The 20,333-nt window shown below is 37.4% G+C and overlaps 1 protein-coding gene across 2 annotated transcripts; it reads right to left on the bottom strand.

Annotated features, from left to right (window-relative positions):
• Positions 1-4,285: 4,285 nt before the first annotated feature.
• Positions 4,286-19,401, bottom strand: LOC109478330 (vesicular acetylcholine transporter-like). 2 transcript variants are annotated; one of them, XM_019779829.1, is made up of 2 exons: positions 19,312-19,401; positions 4,286-6,790 (listed from the first exon to the last, which is right to left on the bottom strand). In XM_019779829.1, the coding sequence occupies exon 2, from the start codon at positions 6,666-6,668 to the stop codon at positions 5,118-5,120; it is 1,551 nt and encodes a 516-aa protein (XP_019635388.1). In that variant the 5' UTR covers positions 6,669-6,790; positions 19,312-19,401; the 3' UTR covers positions 4,286-5,117. The 2 variants fall into 2 exon arrangements, with proteins under 2 accessions (XP_019635388.1, XP_019635389.1); XM_019779830.1 differs by lacking the exon at positions 19,312-19,401 and adding an exon at positions 14,719-14,855.
• Positions 19,402-20,333: the final 932 nt, after the last annotated feature.

Below are 20,333 nucleotides of genomic sequence, written 5' to 3' on the forward strand. Positions count from 1 at the left end.
AGTTCCACGATCTCTTACCTTCGCCTAAATGTTAGCTTTTATGATTAAGAAATTATATATTAATCCCCCTAATTATGCAAATAGGATCCTCAATTGCATGAATTATATCTGTTGATCATATTCTCCACCAAAAGACAGTCTTATCTTAACAAAGAATGCCATGATGACATTTTCTCATAAATTATGCAAATGAGGTCCTTATTTGAATAAGTTATGTTTAATTATGTTCACCTTAACTTAACTTTCAAACACCCCAAGTATAAAATTCCAGGCAGTTACCACTATGCAATTATAATATTTTCTCATTAATTATGCAAATTAAGTCTTCATTTACATAATCGATATCTGCCTGTGTTTCTCTCATTCTTAATAACATATGTCACAAGCTTGAACTTCCTTTTATGGAATGCAGCTGATAGATAGAATTTCCTCATTAATTATGCAAATTACATCCATATTTGCATAATTGTAATATCATTATGTCAAGCATCACTCAAGCTACCTACATACCAAAAATCACGATGATCCATCAATCGGTTCTTGAGTTATCCTCCTTTAAACATTTGTCCTTTAAACCCCCCTGCAGTTCTAGAGCAAGGACTAGGGGCCCAAAGTCACGTCACTTCTTCCCCAGCACAAGAGCTACCTGCCATCCAAATTTCGTTACCCTAGCATGTCTAGATCACGAGATATCAAAACCGGAAGTTCTGCTGCAGTACCATGACAAGCCGCCAGGTGGCCCAAAATCTAATCATTTTGAGGTCTCATCAAGACCTACCCACCTACCAAGTATCAAGACAATCCATCAAGACCTTCTCAAGTTATCGTGTTGACAGACAGACACACACACACACACATACACGAACGCCCCTGAAAACATAACCTTCTTGGCGAAGGTAATAATGAACGCACCCTTTAAACAAGAGATAATTATTTAGTTTGGCACCTGAAAAGCGTTCGCTATAAAGTTACCATGAATGAAATGTGTGTGATTAAAGTACGTTGGATACACGTCATTTTATTACGCCTGCACACACGTCATACCCCTACATCTCATTCTGATTGGGCATGGCTGTGCATTAATGATGTTCACCTGTAACGTCACAATCAGTTACCCTGCTGCAACTTCAGTGATCAGTTAGCAGAAGAATATATAATTATTTATATTTTGTTCAATCCTCCAATGACCAACGTAATGCGTAATAAATCATCTACTTTTCTATTGGTATACGAAATAGCATGTTTGCAATGCTTGCAATGAAAACAAGTGTGAAATTTAACTGGAGCAAATGCAACGAATACATCAAATGTTTAAATCCTTCTAGCTAGAATTCTTATTCTACTAGATTAACTATACATTTTGAATGATAATGACTGCCTTACACAGTAATTGTCTACTGTAGGTGTTCATAAGATCCCATTTCTTTTTAAGCTATGTAATCAATAGAAAGTTTGAAACATAATTTTCGTTAGTTTAATAATGCAGTTCTATCAATGTTTTATCACTATAAATTGAATCCACCACAAGGACACCTGTGGTCTAATGTATTGACGATTGGTAGCCAAGGATGGGTATTGACAATCAGTTTTTAATTGTATTTCAAAATGAAGCCCTTAGGCACAAATACAATAGTGGCATTAATCTTATTTTCTACTTTTGGGTTTGACAGGTATGATGGATGTCCTTTAAACTTGCTCGTTAAACGACAGTGTAGAAATTAGTTTGTACAAAATAATATACATAAGCTGGAAACCTAATTTAGAGGTTCTTGGAAACCCTAATTCAGGGTTTCTTGGTAACTCTATCTGTCTGTCTGCCAAGCGCATACTCTCACCACAGCAAATGCCTAGAATTTTTGATAACTGAACGCAAAGTATTATACTAAAAGGCTCCGCCCAGAGGCATCTTTCAAAAGGAATGGAGTATATTCAGCTAAGAATAAGTATCAATCAATGACGAAAGTTCTTAGTGCATGGTACCTGTTGATGATATGTATTTTTAAAGATGGCTATTATCTTTACCTAAAAACATAATCCAAGCATGTTTATGATATATTTCAAGCTGTTTGGTTTTGTGAAAATATTTTCGAAGCAGCCCTTTTAGGTATTGGTGTTTTCACGTCTTTGTTTATATTCGGTAAGATCTCTGTAAGCACTATATCCTATTAACTTTAACTCCAATTCATAAAATTGACATTATGAGTTATGGTTTAGAGCGATTCAATCTATCACCATAAGCATTTAGCAATTGTTTTCCAGAAAACTAATATGTAATTGAAGACATGCGTGGGATAAAACCGGTATTTCATACGGAAAGGTTATACCGTCGTTCCGGAAATGTCGAGCATTATAAGGGTCGTGGTTCTTAAGGCACCATGACTTTATCATAGCAACTGTCGCTACGGATGTTTCCCCGGGGAAATACGGTATAATAATGAGCTGCCCACCGCGCAAGCATAGTCATGATTAACGGTATTCGGGTCGCTTTTAATCAATGGACTTGACTTGCCCCTTTTGATTAGACTGTCAAGACTCATGATGAAAGGTACTTAATGTCGTTTGCATTGAATTCAGTCACCCCTTTGGGAGACATATACATGGGGGTAAAGCAGTTTTGTGCTAGTCTATAAGTATATCGTTAAGTACGATACTGATTAATAAGTGTTCGTTTGCAAAAGGAACTGTCAATATTTCAGAGTACTAATGGTCAATGAATGCGTGTGATATGCCCGAATATCACGCAGAGCATTTCATACAGTTTTCAAAAGGAATAAAATATATGATAACTTATGTTACACCAATTTTGTACCAAACACAGTATTTTTGCATGTTTTTTTACGTATTTGTACTAAAATAAAATTAACATATATGAAAAACAATTGCAGGGCGGGAAGACGACATGACCATGATTTGCTTTCAACTTTTCAGATTTCGTACACGTTTTGGGTCTTAAATATATATAGTAGCTTCATACTATTTTCTATGATCCAAGTTTATGTCAGACATTCACTCAACACACGATCCAAAGAAACCATCGGTCATCATCTACCAGCTAACGGCAATCAGACATTCTGACCCCTGCATAGTTTGCTTGATCACGGGTACCTTCTACAAATATCGACAATCGAAAACGTATTGCTACTGCTATTTCCGTACCTTCCACGGATCATCTAACTTTTAAAGATTTCGTCGCCTGCTGTCAGTAAACGTTGCTAAAGTTTGATCCTGAACTTGCATTTCAGGGTACTATGTATCTTTTTCGATCATATATCTGTTACCCTTTTAGATGTGTGGTGATATAGAATTATTATGTTTACCCTTTGCAGAAGAAAAGCACATTGTTTTTGCTCTATTTCTTCATCCTCTTTTTCTCCAAACAAGTAAGGTCAATGACCAGGACCAGACGTCTGTCACCATGGTAACTGGTGTAGGGTTACATAATGTTGCCAGTGTCATGCAGAACTTAGTTCAAGAAGGGCTGCATGCGTGGTCACCATATAGTTTGTAAGAATAAATAAAGGAGTAGTTTGTTAAGCTGGGCCATGTGAAGGTAAACATTATGCATTTGCTTTCTAGTTGTAAATATATTGCTTTATCGTATATAATTTATCGCATAGTGCAGTAGCCATTACATCTGTAAAAACTTCCTATCTTTGAAATACTTCAGACCATAAGCGTCCGATTGCTTTTCTTCTAACGGTTTTTCTTCTATCTTTTTTGGGTGTTCAAAACAGAAAACGTAAAACTAAAAGTTGTTTTCTTACATTTGTTCCTGATTCTAAAAACTTAACATAACCCCAAAAGCCAACCATGCATTAGCTGAACTCCTAGAATTCATACTGCGATTAGCAATAAAATTCCAGACACGTAACTTAGATTCCAACAAGACACCTACCATACTGAGTTTCACTTCTCTTATCTTACAAATGACACAAACAAACAAGCAAGCTAGGAATAAGATAAGATTTAATGATCCATCAAAATCAGCTGTGCATATTTTACGAACAAGCAGCGTTACCACGTCATACAGTGCTATCTATAAGAAATATTCAGTCATACTTACGTCAGACAATAGACCACGTCATATATGATTAACCATACTATGGTTACAGCTGATAACCTACTTCACGTCCATAACCTACATCTATAGATCTACTATGACATCATTAGGAACAGGTAGCAATTTTTATACAATACGTAGACTAAAAACCTGCTTTGCTTAGTGAACTTTACAAATTCTTTCAGACAATATTGTGCATGGTTTAGACTTTTATTTTAAATCGAATACGTCTTTTCCTTAAGGGTGCAAAGCAAGTCTTTATTTTAGAGAAAATCGCTTGTGCTATTGATATATTTTCTTGATTAATTTATTTCTATGTCAAATGATAAATCCACCCAACAACATCACCTGTACGTTCCTATACATCTTTTAAGCCGTACAACTATTAAGCCGTCTTTATCAAATGTAATAATTAGTAATGAGATATTAAAATACGCCCATTGGTTTAAGAAACACATTACCGACATGTTACAGTGTTACATTATAAACAACAATTAAGGGATACTTCAAATGTTGTTTGTTAATGATTTGCAATAGAACCTTTTGAAACCAATGCGGGATTCTTTATCTTACAATCATTCCGTATAGATCTAACTACGTGTATTTCGAGCTAAAGGGTATTTATCGTACATTAAAGAACCAAGTGAAAAGCATCTACTAATGTATGACTTGATATTTTGTCTAACCCTAGAAATGAACGCAGATATTTCAGATTTCTTTCTTGTTGGTATCTAGCTAAGCAGAGATATCTAGATGTCTTTGCATTTAATGACATTAAGTTCTGGATGATCTAAATGTATGGTTTTAGTTCAGTATTTGATAGATGACGGTGCCAGTGCGTGATATACTAGTATTTGCTTACCGGTAGGAAAATATGTTAACTTTAAATTAAGGATTAAATGGGGGCTTTTAGGTTCATTGTAATAAGTTGTGATAAGTTGCAGTTATCTTATTATTACAGTTGGCCTCACAAAAAGCAACCGTCTGTTGTTTGAAGTGGTTGTAGTGATTGTTTCAGATGTATCAACTTAACGGATTAGCAGAGTCATCACTACTGTTAATATTCATCGTCCCACGAGTCTTGCGCGAAGCTGCCTTGAAGCTTCTTGATCCTCTCGTCCTCAACTCGGGGAGGGGGTTCCACGTGGTTCTGCGCCTCTTGTGGAATTTCCATGGGCTCTTTCCCCTCGTTGGCCTGTTGGAGATACGTTTTGTACGATCCCGTCACCGGTGGGTCATCCAAGAGCACGCTGTGTTCCTGGAAGTCGGGCTTGATGGTGTAGATGTTCTTCAGGAAGAGAAGAACCGGCGCGTACAGGATGTTGACTAGCCCGATGCCGATGTTGAGCTGTAGGAAGCCGAGGTCGTGCATAATCTTGCCGGCGAGCATTGGCCCCATCGCGTAGGCTATGGAGTAGGAAATGTCCGCGATGGCGTAGATGGAACCATACACGGACGTGTGGCGGATGTCGACGATGTATCCAAGGGTAGGGAGCATGGCGGTGCTCACCAGGGCTTCTCCAAAGCAGATCCCGGCCATGGGGAGGATCAGGACCGCGAAGCTGGTCGCCTCTGGTACGATGAAGGTGCTGAGGCCCTGCACCACTAGCCCGATCAGAGCTAACAGCCACTGGTAGTGCCAGTACTTCCCAGCTAACCAGACGGTTAGACACACACCGACGATGTACGGGATGAAGCACGGTAACCAGACGATGCCCATTTCCCACTCGGTGGAGCGCATGGTTTCTTTCATCCATATGGCGATGGTCGGCTCGAGGAAGGCCAGGGAGACGTTGCACATCACGAGGGCGCCTCCTGCGATGGCGATGTAAGGGTCGATGAGAAGTTTCCACATCGGGGAGCCGACTAGCGTGTTTTCTTTACCCGATTCTCTGTCCGGACGGGTAACAAAGAGAAGGAGAATGCCGTCCACAAGACAGATGAAAGAAAGAGTCAGGAAGGGAACTCGCTTCCCCGCGTACTGGTATAAAATCCCGCCGAAAGGGGGCGCAACTAGACAACCGAAGGATATGAAGGCTAGCGCTATTCCGAGTGCTTTGCTTCGCTCGCCTTCCTCTGTGAAGCGATCTGCAATCATGGCCAAGCCGGCTGAATCAGCGAAGGCGGAACCGACACCCTGGAGACTACGAGCGATGAACAAAACGGTGTAGCTGCTGCCGAAAGCAAAGACAGCTGTGGAGATGAACATGACAGAGATGCCTATCACCATTGGCTTCTCGTATCCTGTCCTATCAATGAGTGTTCCGGAGAGGGGGTTAACAATTAGTTGGACTATAGCCTTGGATGCGAAAAGAAACCCAATGTTAATGTCCTCGTTTTCGTACCCCACTGTAGTGGTGTTCCAGTACGTTTTATTATCTGTGCCGTTCCAAGCTGTCTTCTCTTCTATCGGTTCAAACGCACCTATGGAGTGTAGGTAGTCCGGGATGATGGGTACGATAACCATGTACAGCATGTTATCTAGGAGGAGAGCGATACACACGATCACCAGCACCAGTTTTCGTTGAGACTTGGGGTCTTGAATTTTTTCCGTGAATCTCTCTCGGAGCCCTTGTAGGGATGGTGTTTCGAATCCCAACACGGTCATGTTGTTGATGGTGTTGTGGTGTCCTGGTAGGTAGAAAAAGAAGGTTGTTTCTGGTCTTCTTTGCCCTCTCTTCCGTCTGTCTCCCTCTCTCCCTCTCGCTGGGTTTCAGTCTCGATGGAGTGCTGGAGGGCGAAACAGAGACACGAGTCACTGGGGTTGCCTTGAAATCCTTGCCTTATTATTAGTACATCACATATAGTATCATATCCAAAGTTCCGTGTGTCAATAGGTCGTGCAATATATCCACTGAGGTGTGAGCAACAAAAGCCACCACTGGTCCAAACAAATCCCTGGATGAGTAACTCCTCTTCTAGCGCGTCCGTCCGAAAAGGAAAATTCTCTGGTGCCTCCCTGTGACGGTCTCTGCTCAGAAAACTAATGAATATTTTTAATTACAATGTTAGCCGGTATCCCCTCCCTTGGGCATCCCGGGCCGGCATTAATAGGGATGGCCTAATACTAAACGGTGTCAATGAGGATGAAGAAGAATAGTCCCTACATCATTTAACCGGCAATCGCAATTCAGCATCTGATGCCATGGATCGTAATGCATGATTCATTCAAGGTAATTTTCAATCTATCATTCGTTCTTTAAACGCAAGGTAGAAATGGAGACATCCCTCTGAAAGAAGGATGGTTAAGAATAAAACTTTGCAACGAGGCAGAAGCGAGTTTGAGAGAAAAAGGGACATTCAAACCGCCACATTATAGCAAAAAATTATAAGATACGTTCTCCAGAAAAATAGGAAAATCAACAAAACCACAGATTCAATTTGTTATTTTTAGCGATAAATGAAACTAACGTACAGTTATTCATTTTGCAGATATATTTTATAGATTGTACAATTTTAGATGAACCAGGCGATGTATGCTGTTATATATTTGAGGAAAGGTACACTAGTCCAATAGCTTTCAAATAAATTACTGCAATGCATAAATACTTCAATTTTCCCATTCGTCGTGTTGTATAAGAAATAGCCAGGTAAAACGAATGCCATGTCCCACTAAGTGGCCAGCCTCTTTAGAAACATTTAATTCTATCACGAGACGCAATGTCAGTCTTCAATTTGTGGTTCCCCTTCAAATTTCCGGTCGCCGCGACTTTCAGCCATTTTAAGGTAATGAGTTCTGACACCATTAGTGTAATGAGGCAAGGCCTGTTAATCGTACAGGGCGCGTTTCCACATGCTCCCCTAATCAATCACTCCCTAAACAAGGGCACACACAGGGGTTACAGTGAATGTCACAAGGCAAGGAGAAGAGATAGTCAACAAATTCCTATAAAGTACAAGGGATTAAAAATGTCATATTGGCCTGTAGTTTTCTTTTATATGTTATCTTATTTGTTATTTAGGAAACACTCCCCAAACTCACATGTTCACAAGGCAAAAAGAAGAAGAGATAGTGAACAAATTCCTATCAAGTCCGATAGATTAAAAATACCATATTGACATAGAGTTTTCGGTTAAATGTATATCGGTATTGTTTTTCTGATATCATTTTACAAAAAGCGTTGCGGTCCTCCACAAAAATATATATTTTTGCCTAGATGCCAATCTAAAGAGTAAACACAATAACAGATTCCTGCAAAGCTTAAGCTTAAGCTAAGTCCGATAGATTAAAAATATTATATTGATTACTGACATATAGTTTTTTTATATGTTATCTTTTTTGATATTAATAAAAGGTTAGAAAATGCTGTTGATGTTTTAAATTGTAATCTAGTACGATAACTTGTACTGTATTTTCGAAATGTATAGCGGTATTGTTTTACTGATTCAAAATGAACATATTATTTCAAATCATTATTCATTCTTTCCTAGAACTATTTATTATTAATTCTTTCCTAGAACTATCGCAGAGTGAAACTCGCTGTCACCAGGTACAATAGGTGCATTGTCATTAGATAGCTTTAAACAATGTCTAGAGTTAGATGTCCAAGGGCTAGGTGTATCAGGTCGATCGGTCTAATGTAGCCAGCTGCCGCCGCGCCGCGTGCCTGCAAAGCTGTTGTGTTACGCCAAAAGGCGGTTATGCCGGCTATACAGATACAGAAAAAAGCGCTGCAAACCTCCAGAACAATATATGTTTTTGTCTAAATGCCAATCTAAAGATTAAACATAATGGCGCTTTCTAATTAGAATACTCTTATTACTCTTATTTAGATTATTTAGATTTTTTTTCATCATTTTGTATACTTGACATTTACCTGTAGTCTCACCTTCATCGACGTATAATGGTAACACCAATACGCAAACAATAACAGTTCGTATTTAATTCGGACACATTTGTTAGCTGTCAACCAAGGACATTTGTTTGACGTATATATTGCACGGAGGCGTGGCCGGAATTTTAAAACGGCAACATTATGACAAAAATACCGCCCTAATCTCTGATGACGTTATTTTGCTTGACAGATGGTTCATGATCCTTTCCCTAATCTGTCCACTTTACTTCGCAATGTCATAAATCCTGACTTGTAACATAGATTGATGTCGTAAATCTTCTGACACCTGTTTACGCCAATGTGTTGGTTCTGTGGATCTATATAAATGAATAGCAAACAGGTTGACATGTAGGAAGATTGTTTTATTTAAAGATTGGTTGTACATACATTTTAGTACAGCTAGCTGATGAGTTGAGTTGAACTACCTCGTTTGCGATGTAATACTATACTACCAATACCGGCATCTTCCTTTACCTACATTTAACCCATGCAATTTTAGTTTCTCCTTCACGGAGATATCAGTTATCGTGTAACAAAATAAGTAATTGATGACCATTTTCGATCCAACGCGACAGTGCGGTAATGAAATAATTCATAAATATCGGCGTCTCCTCCACAAACTCGCGTTCCATTCAATTTGTATCGAAAAGATCCATCATTTTAGGGCGAACTACTCAATTTGTCCTATTTGTGGCGTAGCATTGTGCGTCATCCATCCATGGTGATTTTCATTTTCTGCTTATTTAGGTTCAGTTGTAACTCCTGAAATCACATTAGAGACGATCCCGGCCCGACTGGCGTCTTGATTAAGAAACCTATGTCTGCAATACAAGTGGGATAAGGCCGTCTTTTCCCCTTAAAGTTATTATCAAGGATAACGTATTGGTAGCAATTTCATGTTAGAAGTAGGTTTCTAGCACGAAAACTTTGCCCTTAACTTTGACGTATTCTGGTATTTGAAAATGCTTACGATAGGACAGTGTACATGTACCTTATTACCGTTTCACAGAACTTTTTATGTATTGAAGTAATTTGATTCAGTTAGATTATATAATAGCTCCTCCATTTAGCTGATATATTTTGGCGTCATTGATTGTGAGATATCTTTTGGCTTTAGATTTTAAACATAATACAATTACAAGTAATGCAGCATCGGAAATCATGAGATCTTCGCACGTTTGTAGGTATTTAAGAAAGATCGTCTTTGAAAATTTTAAAAAGTAACCCACAGTTGAACACAGGCAGGCAGATAAAATGTATTCAAGAAGTTATAACACCACAACGCCAAGAAGATGTGGGATCTACTGCCATGTGGGTTTTAATGTTATCGATATTTCTTTGGCTTATGGAATATAGTCCGTGTAGTTTCCTGTCAAAATCCAAGAAGTACTTAGAATCCACCGAACCATCTCAAAGGAATATTTGGTCCATGATAGATGAGGCGTATATTATGGTTTGGTGAGTGCATATTACAGGGCTTTGGGTTGCATCTTGTATATCCTCTATTAAATGACACGGGATGATCTTACACGAAAAGGTCTTGTATGATACGCATTTAAATGCTGGCTATGGATTTTTGCGGAGATGTTTATAAAGATATCTTTGTATAAGCAGGAAGATTTATTCGCTATACGGACCCGTAATAATAGTTGATGGATGTTACTTTATAACATGAAATCCTCTGCAAGACAACGGGCCGTTTGTATCGTGGAATATAGCAAATGTGGGTTCATTGCAATGTCATTTATGGCAAATGTGACTTCGTACCTCTTTTAAAGCAGCCAGTTTCTCTTTAAGTACGTGTTGCGAAACTGTTTATAACCGCTTTCAACAGATAATAAACTTGATGATCTTTTAAAAAAAGATAGCAAGAGACGTAAAAATACACGAACTTCAGTCGCTTTTGTCATGTAGAATGCATGTGTCATCCTGGACTAACGTCAAATATATGTAATGTAACACTTTATCAAATACTAGGCTTGTGCTAGCCCCTGTTGTTTGAGTAATTAGGATCTATTACATTTTATTCTATATTACGTCTTATTCTATACTTTTTTTTAAAATTCGTTCAATAGTTTTTGCCATACATTGTACCATGTGCAATTATGCAATAAATTTCTTCATAAAAACGTAATGCCATCCGTGTTTAAATCATAGCAGGTCTTAAGATAAGATTACGGACAGGTGTCGCTCAGAGTAGCCATACACTGACACAAAGTAGTGAATTTTATTGTGAAGTTATTTTTTTCATGACCCGATCTAGAGTATCACGTCATTACACGACTTTTGCTTTTTTGTTTCGAAAAAAAAACTACCTTTACACATAGATGTCTCAATTAGTACTCTTTAAAACTATTTCTTCTAAGACTACCAGGCATTTCTGTTCTGTATTTCATCATTCACTACATTGTTGGGCACATCTATTGCTTTGCCGAACCTTCCCATGATTTCCCAGCGGATACAATCCTGAGGCATTGCCGACCAAGGCACGAGACTCTTATCAAAAATCAGCAAGATCCGACAACAGAATCGTAATTTAGTCATACTTTCATAACATCATAATACTCAAGGCACGAGACTCTTTTAAAAAATCAGAAAGATTTGACAACAGAATTGTAATTTAGTTCTACTTATATAACATCACAACACTCAAGGCACGAGACTCATAAAAAATCAGCAAGATTTGACAACAGGATTGTAGTCCTACTCTCATGACATTACAACACTCAGAAAAGAATAAACGATAAAAACTTCACATCACGACAGAAGAATAAAAATAACTTGCAAGTGGAAGTGATAAAAAATGTTGAATGCAAGGATCACTAAAGCAAAAAAAGTCTGTTTGAAATTAGGTTTAAAGCTGAATACAGAAAATGTTTATTAGCCTAGGGGTCTCTTATGTGAAAATAGATGTAGAAAATCAGATGTACCTATTTTAGCAAGTGCCATATGTAAAGACAACGTATTGTTGTTTTCTTTGAGTTTTTTGCATTTTTTTCCTGACAGATTTGGTTTTACTTTATTGAAATACTGTAGTTTATTTTGGGTGCCTCATTATTGACAACAGTTACTGCCTGTAACCTATCAGAGAGTCAAAAGCGCACGTAGGATTAACATCAATCTTACCGGGATATTCGCAGGAAATGTGTGGTCACGGTTCAAGCGTTTGAGACAGGAAACTTATATCATTCCACGGGGATTGTACTAGTGAGAACAATCTGATGGAGTAGGTGTTTATGACTAAAAGAGGTATTTATATGCAACATCACATCCACCGGCAGAGCAGAAGTAGTAACATCAATCACGTCAAGCTACTTCACCATTCATCAAGTGTACCCGTACCCACTTTACACTGCCTCCAGAAACATACCAACAAATAAAACTGAAACTACGCAAGAAAGAAGGCGTGTAGACATACAGATAACGCTAACAACGACCCTCATTTATCTGTAGATATAAGATAGTGTTGGAACCTCTTCTAAATAAAATGAAATCAGCTTGTGGCCTATGAGGACGTTTTCTGCCGTATAATCACAGAAGCAACAACCATAGACTCGGGATCTAAAAGTATTGGAGAGACGTTTTCGGTGGCTTAGTCGGGTTCCAAGTCTCGACAAACGGATTATGAGTAATCCAGTGCGTTCGTCTCCGGGCGTATTCCGTAATGGAACCCTATTCCCACATGTCTCTTAGCTAGACTGCGCAGTGTTTTGGTGATTTCCTGCTGGGTTTTCTCATAACTGTATCCATAAAAGTGATATATTCTTACTTGATATTGCCTCACCTCGCGGATACTGCCTGCCATATATTTCTCATAACGCTATATGTTTATTTTATTTTTTATGAGTACACGTGCGTTATAAATTTTGATCTAACTGTATTGTCGAAAAATGTACACGTTTAAGAAGAAGTTCTATTATTATTGCGTTAATTATGACTATTTTGTATTCTATCACGTTTTGTGATTTTTTACGCTAAGATGACCATACCCACTTTCCATTTCCTTGTCTTACTTTTTTTTATTCAATGCATCATGCAAAATTAGTTCAGTATTCTTTACTTTCGGATTTGGCACATTAGGACATTTGTCTTGTCTTTGAAACTGCTAAACATTTCGAATGGTATATCTTTACTAAATCATGAGACACACATACATATTTCTAAGGTTCAAAAGATGCTACCCATATACGCGCATGGATTAGATTGTGTAGTTACATTTTTAATTCAGTTTAACATGTCATGCTTTACCATTTAATTTGCAAAAGACATAGTAGGGACTTTTGGGTTGTGCTTTGCAAGCTATAAGCCTTTTTAGATATCACATCGTTCTATTCCAGATTTTCATGATTGCTCGATGACCGATTATTCTGAATATGAAATTGGTTAGATTTTTATTCTTAATATACGTAGTGGAATCGTTAAAAGGATTTAAGTGGATTTAAAGCTTCAGAAAGTGTAGGTTTCCTTTACACACTGTAACATCATAAAATCGTTAGGTACTAAAGATCTGCATGAAACATTTCCAGAGTTTGTAAAAACAATATTATAGAAGAACTATATATTGCAGACCGTATTTGCGTGCCATGAAGAAGATAAAGATGAGAAATACCATAAAAATGAATAATAATACTTAATTCCTCTATCAAGTATTGCTATGTTCGCTTTATCTCTGCGCGGTTTCATAATTTCTCTGCAGCATTTACCTTTCAAATGAATTTTGTATGTGTATATGTACACCTGAAGATTGTACATATGTTTGACCTACATAGTTTGAAGAATGCATATGCCCTTAGCGTTTTTGACGCTAGTTTGCAAAGACAACATGTACCAAATGTCAAAGTTCTTCTCCCTAAGGGTGCCACCAAAGCTCCCCATGAGAATAAGCAAATATGACGATGATATTTTCCAATCTGTTAACCGTGTGGGGCTTTTTTTGACATCACAATCTAAATCTAATTACCCTGAGCTAACGGGGATCTGGGAAGACGAAAACCAGGCGGTTCGCACCGGCCTTTGAATTAGTAGGAAAATGGCAGAGGGCAGGGATAACCTCAAAGGAATCTTACTAAGTAGGAGTGTGAAGAATCATATGCAAAAAGAAACAGCGAATTCTAAAGCTGACACTATTAGCATCATTTCATCTAAGCGTATTGCTACTGCTAAACTATATTTCGTGATTTGTAAGATTGATACGTAAAATGTTAAAGCATGAAAATAATGACCGGCTTAAGGAACTATCTATGCATTCTATTCCGTATATCATATATGCAATGTTTTAAAACGGCGCGATTTCCACAAAGATAAAAGATATCATATAATAAAGATATTTATAAAAATCGATCTAGCACTTTGAGACTGCGAGGTAAGTGTTGATATGTTATGATGGTTTCTAAGAATACCTTATATGCATGAAAATTGAATTGTAATAAAAGTTTGCATTGTACGCATTTTTCATTCATTTTTGTACGTCTATGCTTTTATCGCGTACCAAATGTTACATTATGTTTTTTTTAGACTTTTAAACAACATAGTGCATCCAAATCTCTGAAAAAACAACAACGGCCATTGCTTTGCAACGCTGTAATACCAATGACTAAAACAATTGCATGGGCTCATCAATTCTTCCTTGTTTGCGGCCGGTTTTCAGTAGGTACATTTTAAATGTATGATTTCTTGTGCATACTATAAGTGATATATTAAAGTGCTTTTGCTATGGTATAGAAAAAATCTTCTGACAAAAATGCCGACGCATTTGCTACAGCGTATTTACATAGATATAGTACATAACAACATCAACAACAACGGAAAAAGAGGTGTACATACCTAACGTGTATATAGAATACAGCGGGAGTGAAGAGGAAGCGCGTTGCCTAGCTCGCAAGTTTTCTAAATGCTATGTGCGTCCCACCGACACCAGTTAACGGGTCCTCCTCCCAATATCCAATCTACCAAGCCTCGTCATCTTCTGGGCCTTCTAGCAATGAGGCTGTTGACGTCATAGATGGGACGTGCCATTACTCGATATGGGGGACCAGCTCAGACGTAACAAAAAACTAGGTTACATCGCTGAGGACGTATCTATCTTTATCAAGTAGATATAGAAACTTGTAGAAACTCTTTAGCTCTTTATCTTAGTACAAAAATTTCCTTAAACCAAGCGGCCTTTAAGTTATCCCTTTTTAAACAAACATAGCGTAAAATGTACACCATCTCTATAATATTTTACTATCTTTAAGAAAACGTTGGATTTACATTAAATACAAATGCTGCCTAGTAAAGAATCAAATTTTGCAATCAAAAACAAATCGTAAACACGACTACAATAATAGCAACGTATGATGTCTAGCACAATCGACCATTTTGCAAGTCAACTTACTTTCTTTTATCTTTTTTATCATTATCTGTATAGCCGGTATAACCGCCTTTAGGCGTAACACACCAGCTTCGCAGGCACGCGGCGTGACGGCAGCTTGCTACATTACTCCGAACGACTTGTTACACCTAACCTTTGGACATCCAACTCTTAACATTATTTGAAAATATCTAATGATAATGTCCCTACTGTACTCGGTGACAGCGAGTTCAACTCAGCGAAAGATCTAGGAAAGAATGAGTTTTTGAACACCTCAATCCTTAGTTGATACCTCTGTTAATTTTTTTTTAAATTTGAATTTACCACAAGGGATAGCAAAACAGGCGTATTGACTCCTCTTGTACTTCTAACAAAAGATACCAGCAATGGCGTTTCCTTGTGCCATTTCCATATGACCATCGCCATCTGACTAACCTATTCAAGACGTACATAACTACGTCATGACCAATATGCCTTCAGTCCAAACTGTAATAGAGACCACATCAATATTGATATTTCATTAATGTAACAGGTTCCACCACATGGGGAACGTAAATACTGTTCCAGGCAGGTGGGCGTTCTTTAAAACTTTAATGGTGGAAAATTGTCATCGTTGTTTTTTCGTGTGTCACCTATGTTTCATTTCCTGGACAGGAAACAGTATTTCAATTACGAATTACCTGTTGAAAATGAAGTAAGATACGTTGTATGAGTCACATAAAAAGTAATAGAAGGTTCTAGAGAAGGAAGAAACGTGAAAATTATGACACATATGACATACGTATAAAATATCTGACGAAGATTTGATCCTTTATTTTCTGGGTGCTGGCCTTAAAATCAACCCAGGTCCTTTTAGTAACTGTTTTTGGTCAAAATTACGGGCCTTTTTTGGTCCATGAATGTCGATACACATTGCGACAGTGCTGTTTCAACCTAGTATGTACAGAAATGACTAGAATATTGAATTTGAAGAAAAACAACAGTTTTCCATCCCTAAACAACTGCACTGGATGCCTATAAAGGCAACAGTTGTGTTTCAGTTACAAATGACTTGTTAGAAATTGAGCAAGTCACCCTATTGAAAGCTTCAAGAAGTTCAAGAGAAGGAAGAAAAATATAGCATAAGGAATAAGATGATGCAAGATGTAGAGAAATAATCATCTGAAGGTTTAAACGACCCCCCTCCCACACGTAATGAGAGTTTGCCAATATGTCCCGGACGTCCTCTCCTTCACTGTTCCCAAACAGCTTCAGCCCACGAAATCAATGGCTATTGTAAAATTTTCATTAGTGCGGAGAACGGATGGGGCGATGGGCGGGTGACCTACGGGATAAACGACCGCTTTTCACTTGATGAAATTAAGACATCCTTCTCTTTATGGGCACATGCTTGTTACTTATATGGTCACCGTAACCCGAAAGCAAAATAGTTGTAGTGTATTGTTCTTACTTATGTTTTTCTTCTTTAGAGCAGCTTTAATCTTTGCTGCCTGCCTTATGAAGTCAAATTAAAAGTCAGCAATATTTGTTATTTTATTACAACGTGGAAAATGACCATGGCACATTCGGTACGATTGTCGCACAATTATAAAATTAATAAAGCATTGGATATTCGTGCATGTTGCATCATACTCATCTCTTCTGCCTTGTTTCGGCAAAACGACTGTCCCAGCCTGCTTGACACTTGCACGACACTAAAACCGTACGACCACACTATAATTGACCTCGTAGTACCACCTCTAGCTGTATAACAGCTTGTACTAGGCAACCTGGTATAATGTAGCTCCTAGTTGGAGCCAAATTTGCTGCCCTCGCTTGAACGTGATAAATATTTTACTGTCACCTCTACCTACTCACGGTATTTATGACTTAAAAGGCTCAGGTGCCACCAGATTGAAAATTTGATCTATTATTGAATGGAAAGTCGCAATTAAAACTGAAAGCTCCCGTTAGGCGCTATGATTGGCAGAAACGAATGGCCTCCCGGATAGAATTACTAGGAAAATAAGTTTGGCTCTCCCGATCATCGTTACATTTTCTTGTATAAGTGGATTAACTTGTGTCACATTGAATAACACTTACGTAACGTTTCAGGTTGCACAGTGGCATATTTCTGATTACCGAATGAGTTATGTGTGTATTCTCCTTGTCTAAAACGGTGATGTATTAAGTCAATCAAAAGAAATAAGTACTACAACGGCATGTAGTAAAAGTTTTACAGGTAGATATTTTTAACGGCTGTTATAAGTTACAACGGCTGCTATTTGCTATTACTCCTTTAATTAATGTACTGTAACAGTTACAAAAGTTTCTTACCGTTCTCTTTCCTTTCTTTCTTTTGTTATATATGTCATGCTCAAAATATTTCATATGACCTTACCAGTAACTTATAACTTATAACCAGAAATATTTAAAGAAAAATGTATTGGTTGCTGTTTTATTGTAAACCACACATCATTGCAATTGGAACATGAGCTTGCTAGGTAACAATAATGATATTTATATGGTTATGATAATAATCATGCTGACGTGCGAAAGAGAAATGAAAATAACAGATGATTTCTTCACAATCAGCTCTGTTACACTCAAACCGGCCCACAAGATCGATAGTAAGGGACATTTTACAGATGATTTTCATAAGCATAGCGAGCAGATATCTCTAAATAAAAACCAAATTATCCCCCCAGATATAAAAGTCGGTGCGGCAGCCTAGGCACACTGGAATGAATCACAGGCCGGTATTGATTACTTTTTCGTATGTTAATTTAATTAAGTGGAGTCCGAGAGTAGCCGAAATATTAAAGTGAGGGAGTCTTGGGATTTGAGGGTAACGGTCAGATTAATTACGTCTGCTTCCGGAAATGAGAATATCCGACTGATTCAAAGAACTGGGGGCGGGATAGATCTTAATACACTGAAGCATATATTGGAACAAGGAGGGGCTATATTTTTAAACGTACAGTCGCAAAAAAAAAATACAAAAAATACCTTTTACCTGTGTGTTAGACGAAAAATATCCACAAATAGCAATAAGCTGTTGTATTGTTTTACTAAATTTCCTCTTTTACGGGAATTTGTGAATTAGGGGAGGCTTACTGCCAAAGCTAACGACGTTATTACAGATCTATTTAGTTTGATATGCCCAGGGGCATATTTATGTAGCTTACATGATACCAGTCGTATTGGGCTCATTATGGGACGTGGCAGAGGATAACTGCACGTCAGCGTCGGGTTGAAAGGTAATCCATTCTGACGTAAACGTCGGTATTTAAAACAGGTACAGCGGCATTTTCTTAGAAAACACATTTACAGTGTTGCGACAGATCATACTAATTCTTAATGTTATCTTGGTCACCTACGAAATTTATATTTAAAAGAAAATAGAAGAAAATGATAAAAACTGTTGTTGCTAGAAGTAGTCCAAATTTTTTTCAAAATCGCAATTTTTAGTAGACTGATGTTGTTCTTATATCTTGACATCTACATTATGTACATTATGACATTATGATATATCGACACTTGTAAAATTCTAACGCAAAAAGTAAAATGTCTAATGTCGATTTTACAGTTACTGGTACACAACTAGGGGTTTAACTACAAGTACAGCTATAAGTAAAAACAATATTTCTCGACACAAATCTAAACAAGACTCTTATTGGAAAGAACTGCATTAATGTCAAGCCATTTAAATTTTGCATTACCCGACTTAACATACATACATTCACTCTCCTACGGGCATACAGGCATCAACTTCTTGCTTGTTTTAGCTCCGTATTTTAACTTATCATCAAATAATAACCCCCGTATCAAAACCGGTATATAAGAAAATGAGTGCAAATCTTATTGTTAGTGCAATCATAATAGGTGGCGTAAAAAAAGAAAATCTTATAGTTTTATTAAGAAAATCAGCTTTGCAGCATGAGGTACATGTATAAAAAGCTGAATTGCATTGATCTGTACAATCATATGTGGCATAGCATCAACATTACATACAAAAAGATGACAACTCAGGCAAAGATATACAATATGCCTAACTACGGGTGCGAAGTAAACAAGAACCTTACCTCAACAAGCCACTCTCCTTCTGTAGCTGCTCTAAAGCGATGGTCTCTAGATCTGAAACTCGTCCTTTATTAAATCAGAGGTCCAGAGCGTGGGCGTGACCTACAGTGACACAAATAGGACTATCAGGACATGGGTGTGGTACATATGCAAAATTTTAATGCTTCCATTTTGTAACGGTCTGTAGGTTTGAAAAGTCAAGCTTAAATTACTTTGTCCAGCATTTTGTACTACACAATCGGTTATGTGTTGTAAGAACCAGATATTCTAGCCTCTGATGGTTTGGTATTTTATAAATTCCTCGTTTTCTTTCTTTATTATACCAAACATCTTTGGTGATTGGTTCATTTATTACTTGGTTTACTTTTATCAATAGTTCGTCACCTAGCTTTTTTATGTCTTATAAAGAGTGAAATGATAATCGGTTCGTGTCATCTGTAATCTATATTGACTTTCTTAGTTCGTCTTACCCATTGGCTGCCTTTTCTATCTTTGGTTTTCTTATGTTTTATCGATTTTCTAAACTAATTAAGATTATGCTAAAATTGAAGCTTGCCCATAAAAAAGTGCCACAGAATGACTGTACTGTTTGTGTTCTTGCAGTCAATTACATATTCTTCTTATTTGTTTGATAGCAAATTAAGTTTTCATGTAATTTTTGTAATTGCAAGTTTTGCCTTGCGGATCTAATTTGATGTCAGTTGTATTCAATTAGATAATGTATCATAGAGAAAAAGGGACAAGCTGTTGCGCTAACATAATTGTATATATGCATATAAGGAAAGGTGATTCAAGATTATAGAAATGAAATTAATAGTATAGTGCCTTTCAGAGACCTCCCACTTACACTTATTCCTGTAGCTAGTTTGTTTTCTATATAGTTTGCTGAAGTAACGTACCTTATGACTTATGTACTTTTGCAATGTTCCGGAGATGAGGAGTTGTATATAGAATATTTGCAATATAATTCATGCGATGCGATATTATCTTCATATTATCGTTATTAAACAAAGCATGCAGATAC

This window comes from Branchiostoma belcheri, unplaced genomic scaffold, assembly GCF_001625305.1.
Source record: "Branchiostoma belcheri isolate BF01 breed outbred unplaced genomic scaffold, Haploidv18h27 scaffold43, whole genome shotgun sequence".
NCBI classification, from domain to species: domain Eukaryota; kingdom Metazoa; phylum Chordata; class Leptocardii; order Amphioxiformes; family Branchiostomatidae; genus Branchiostoma; species Branchiostoma belcheri.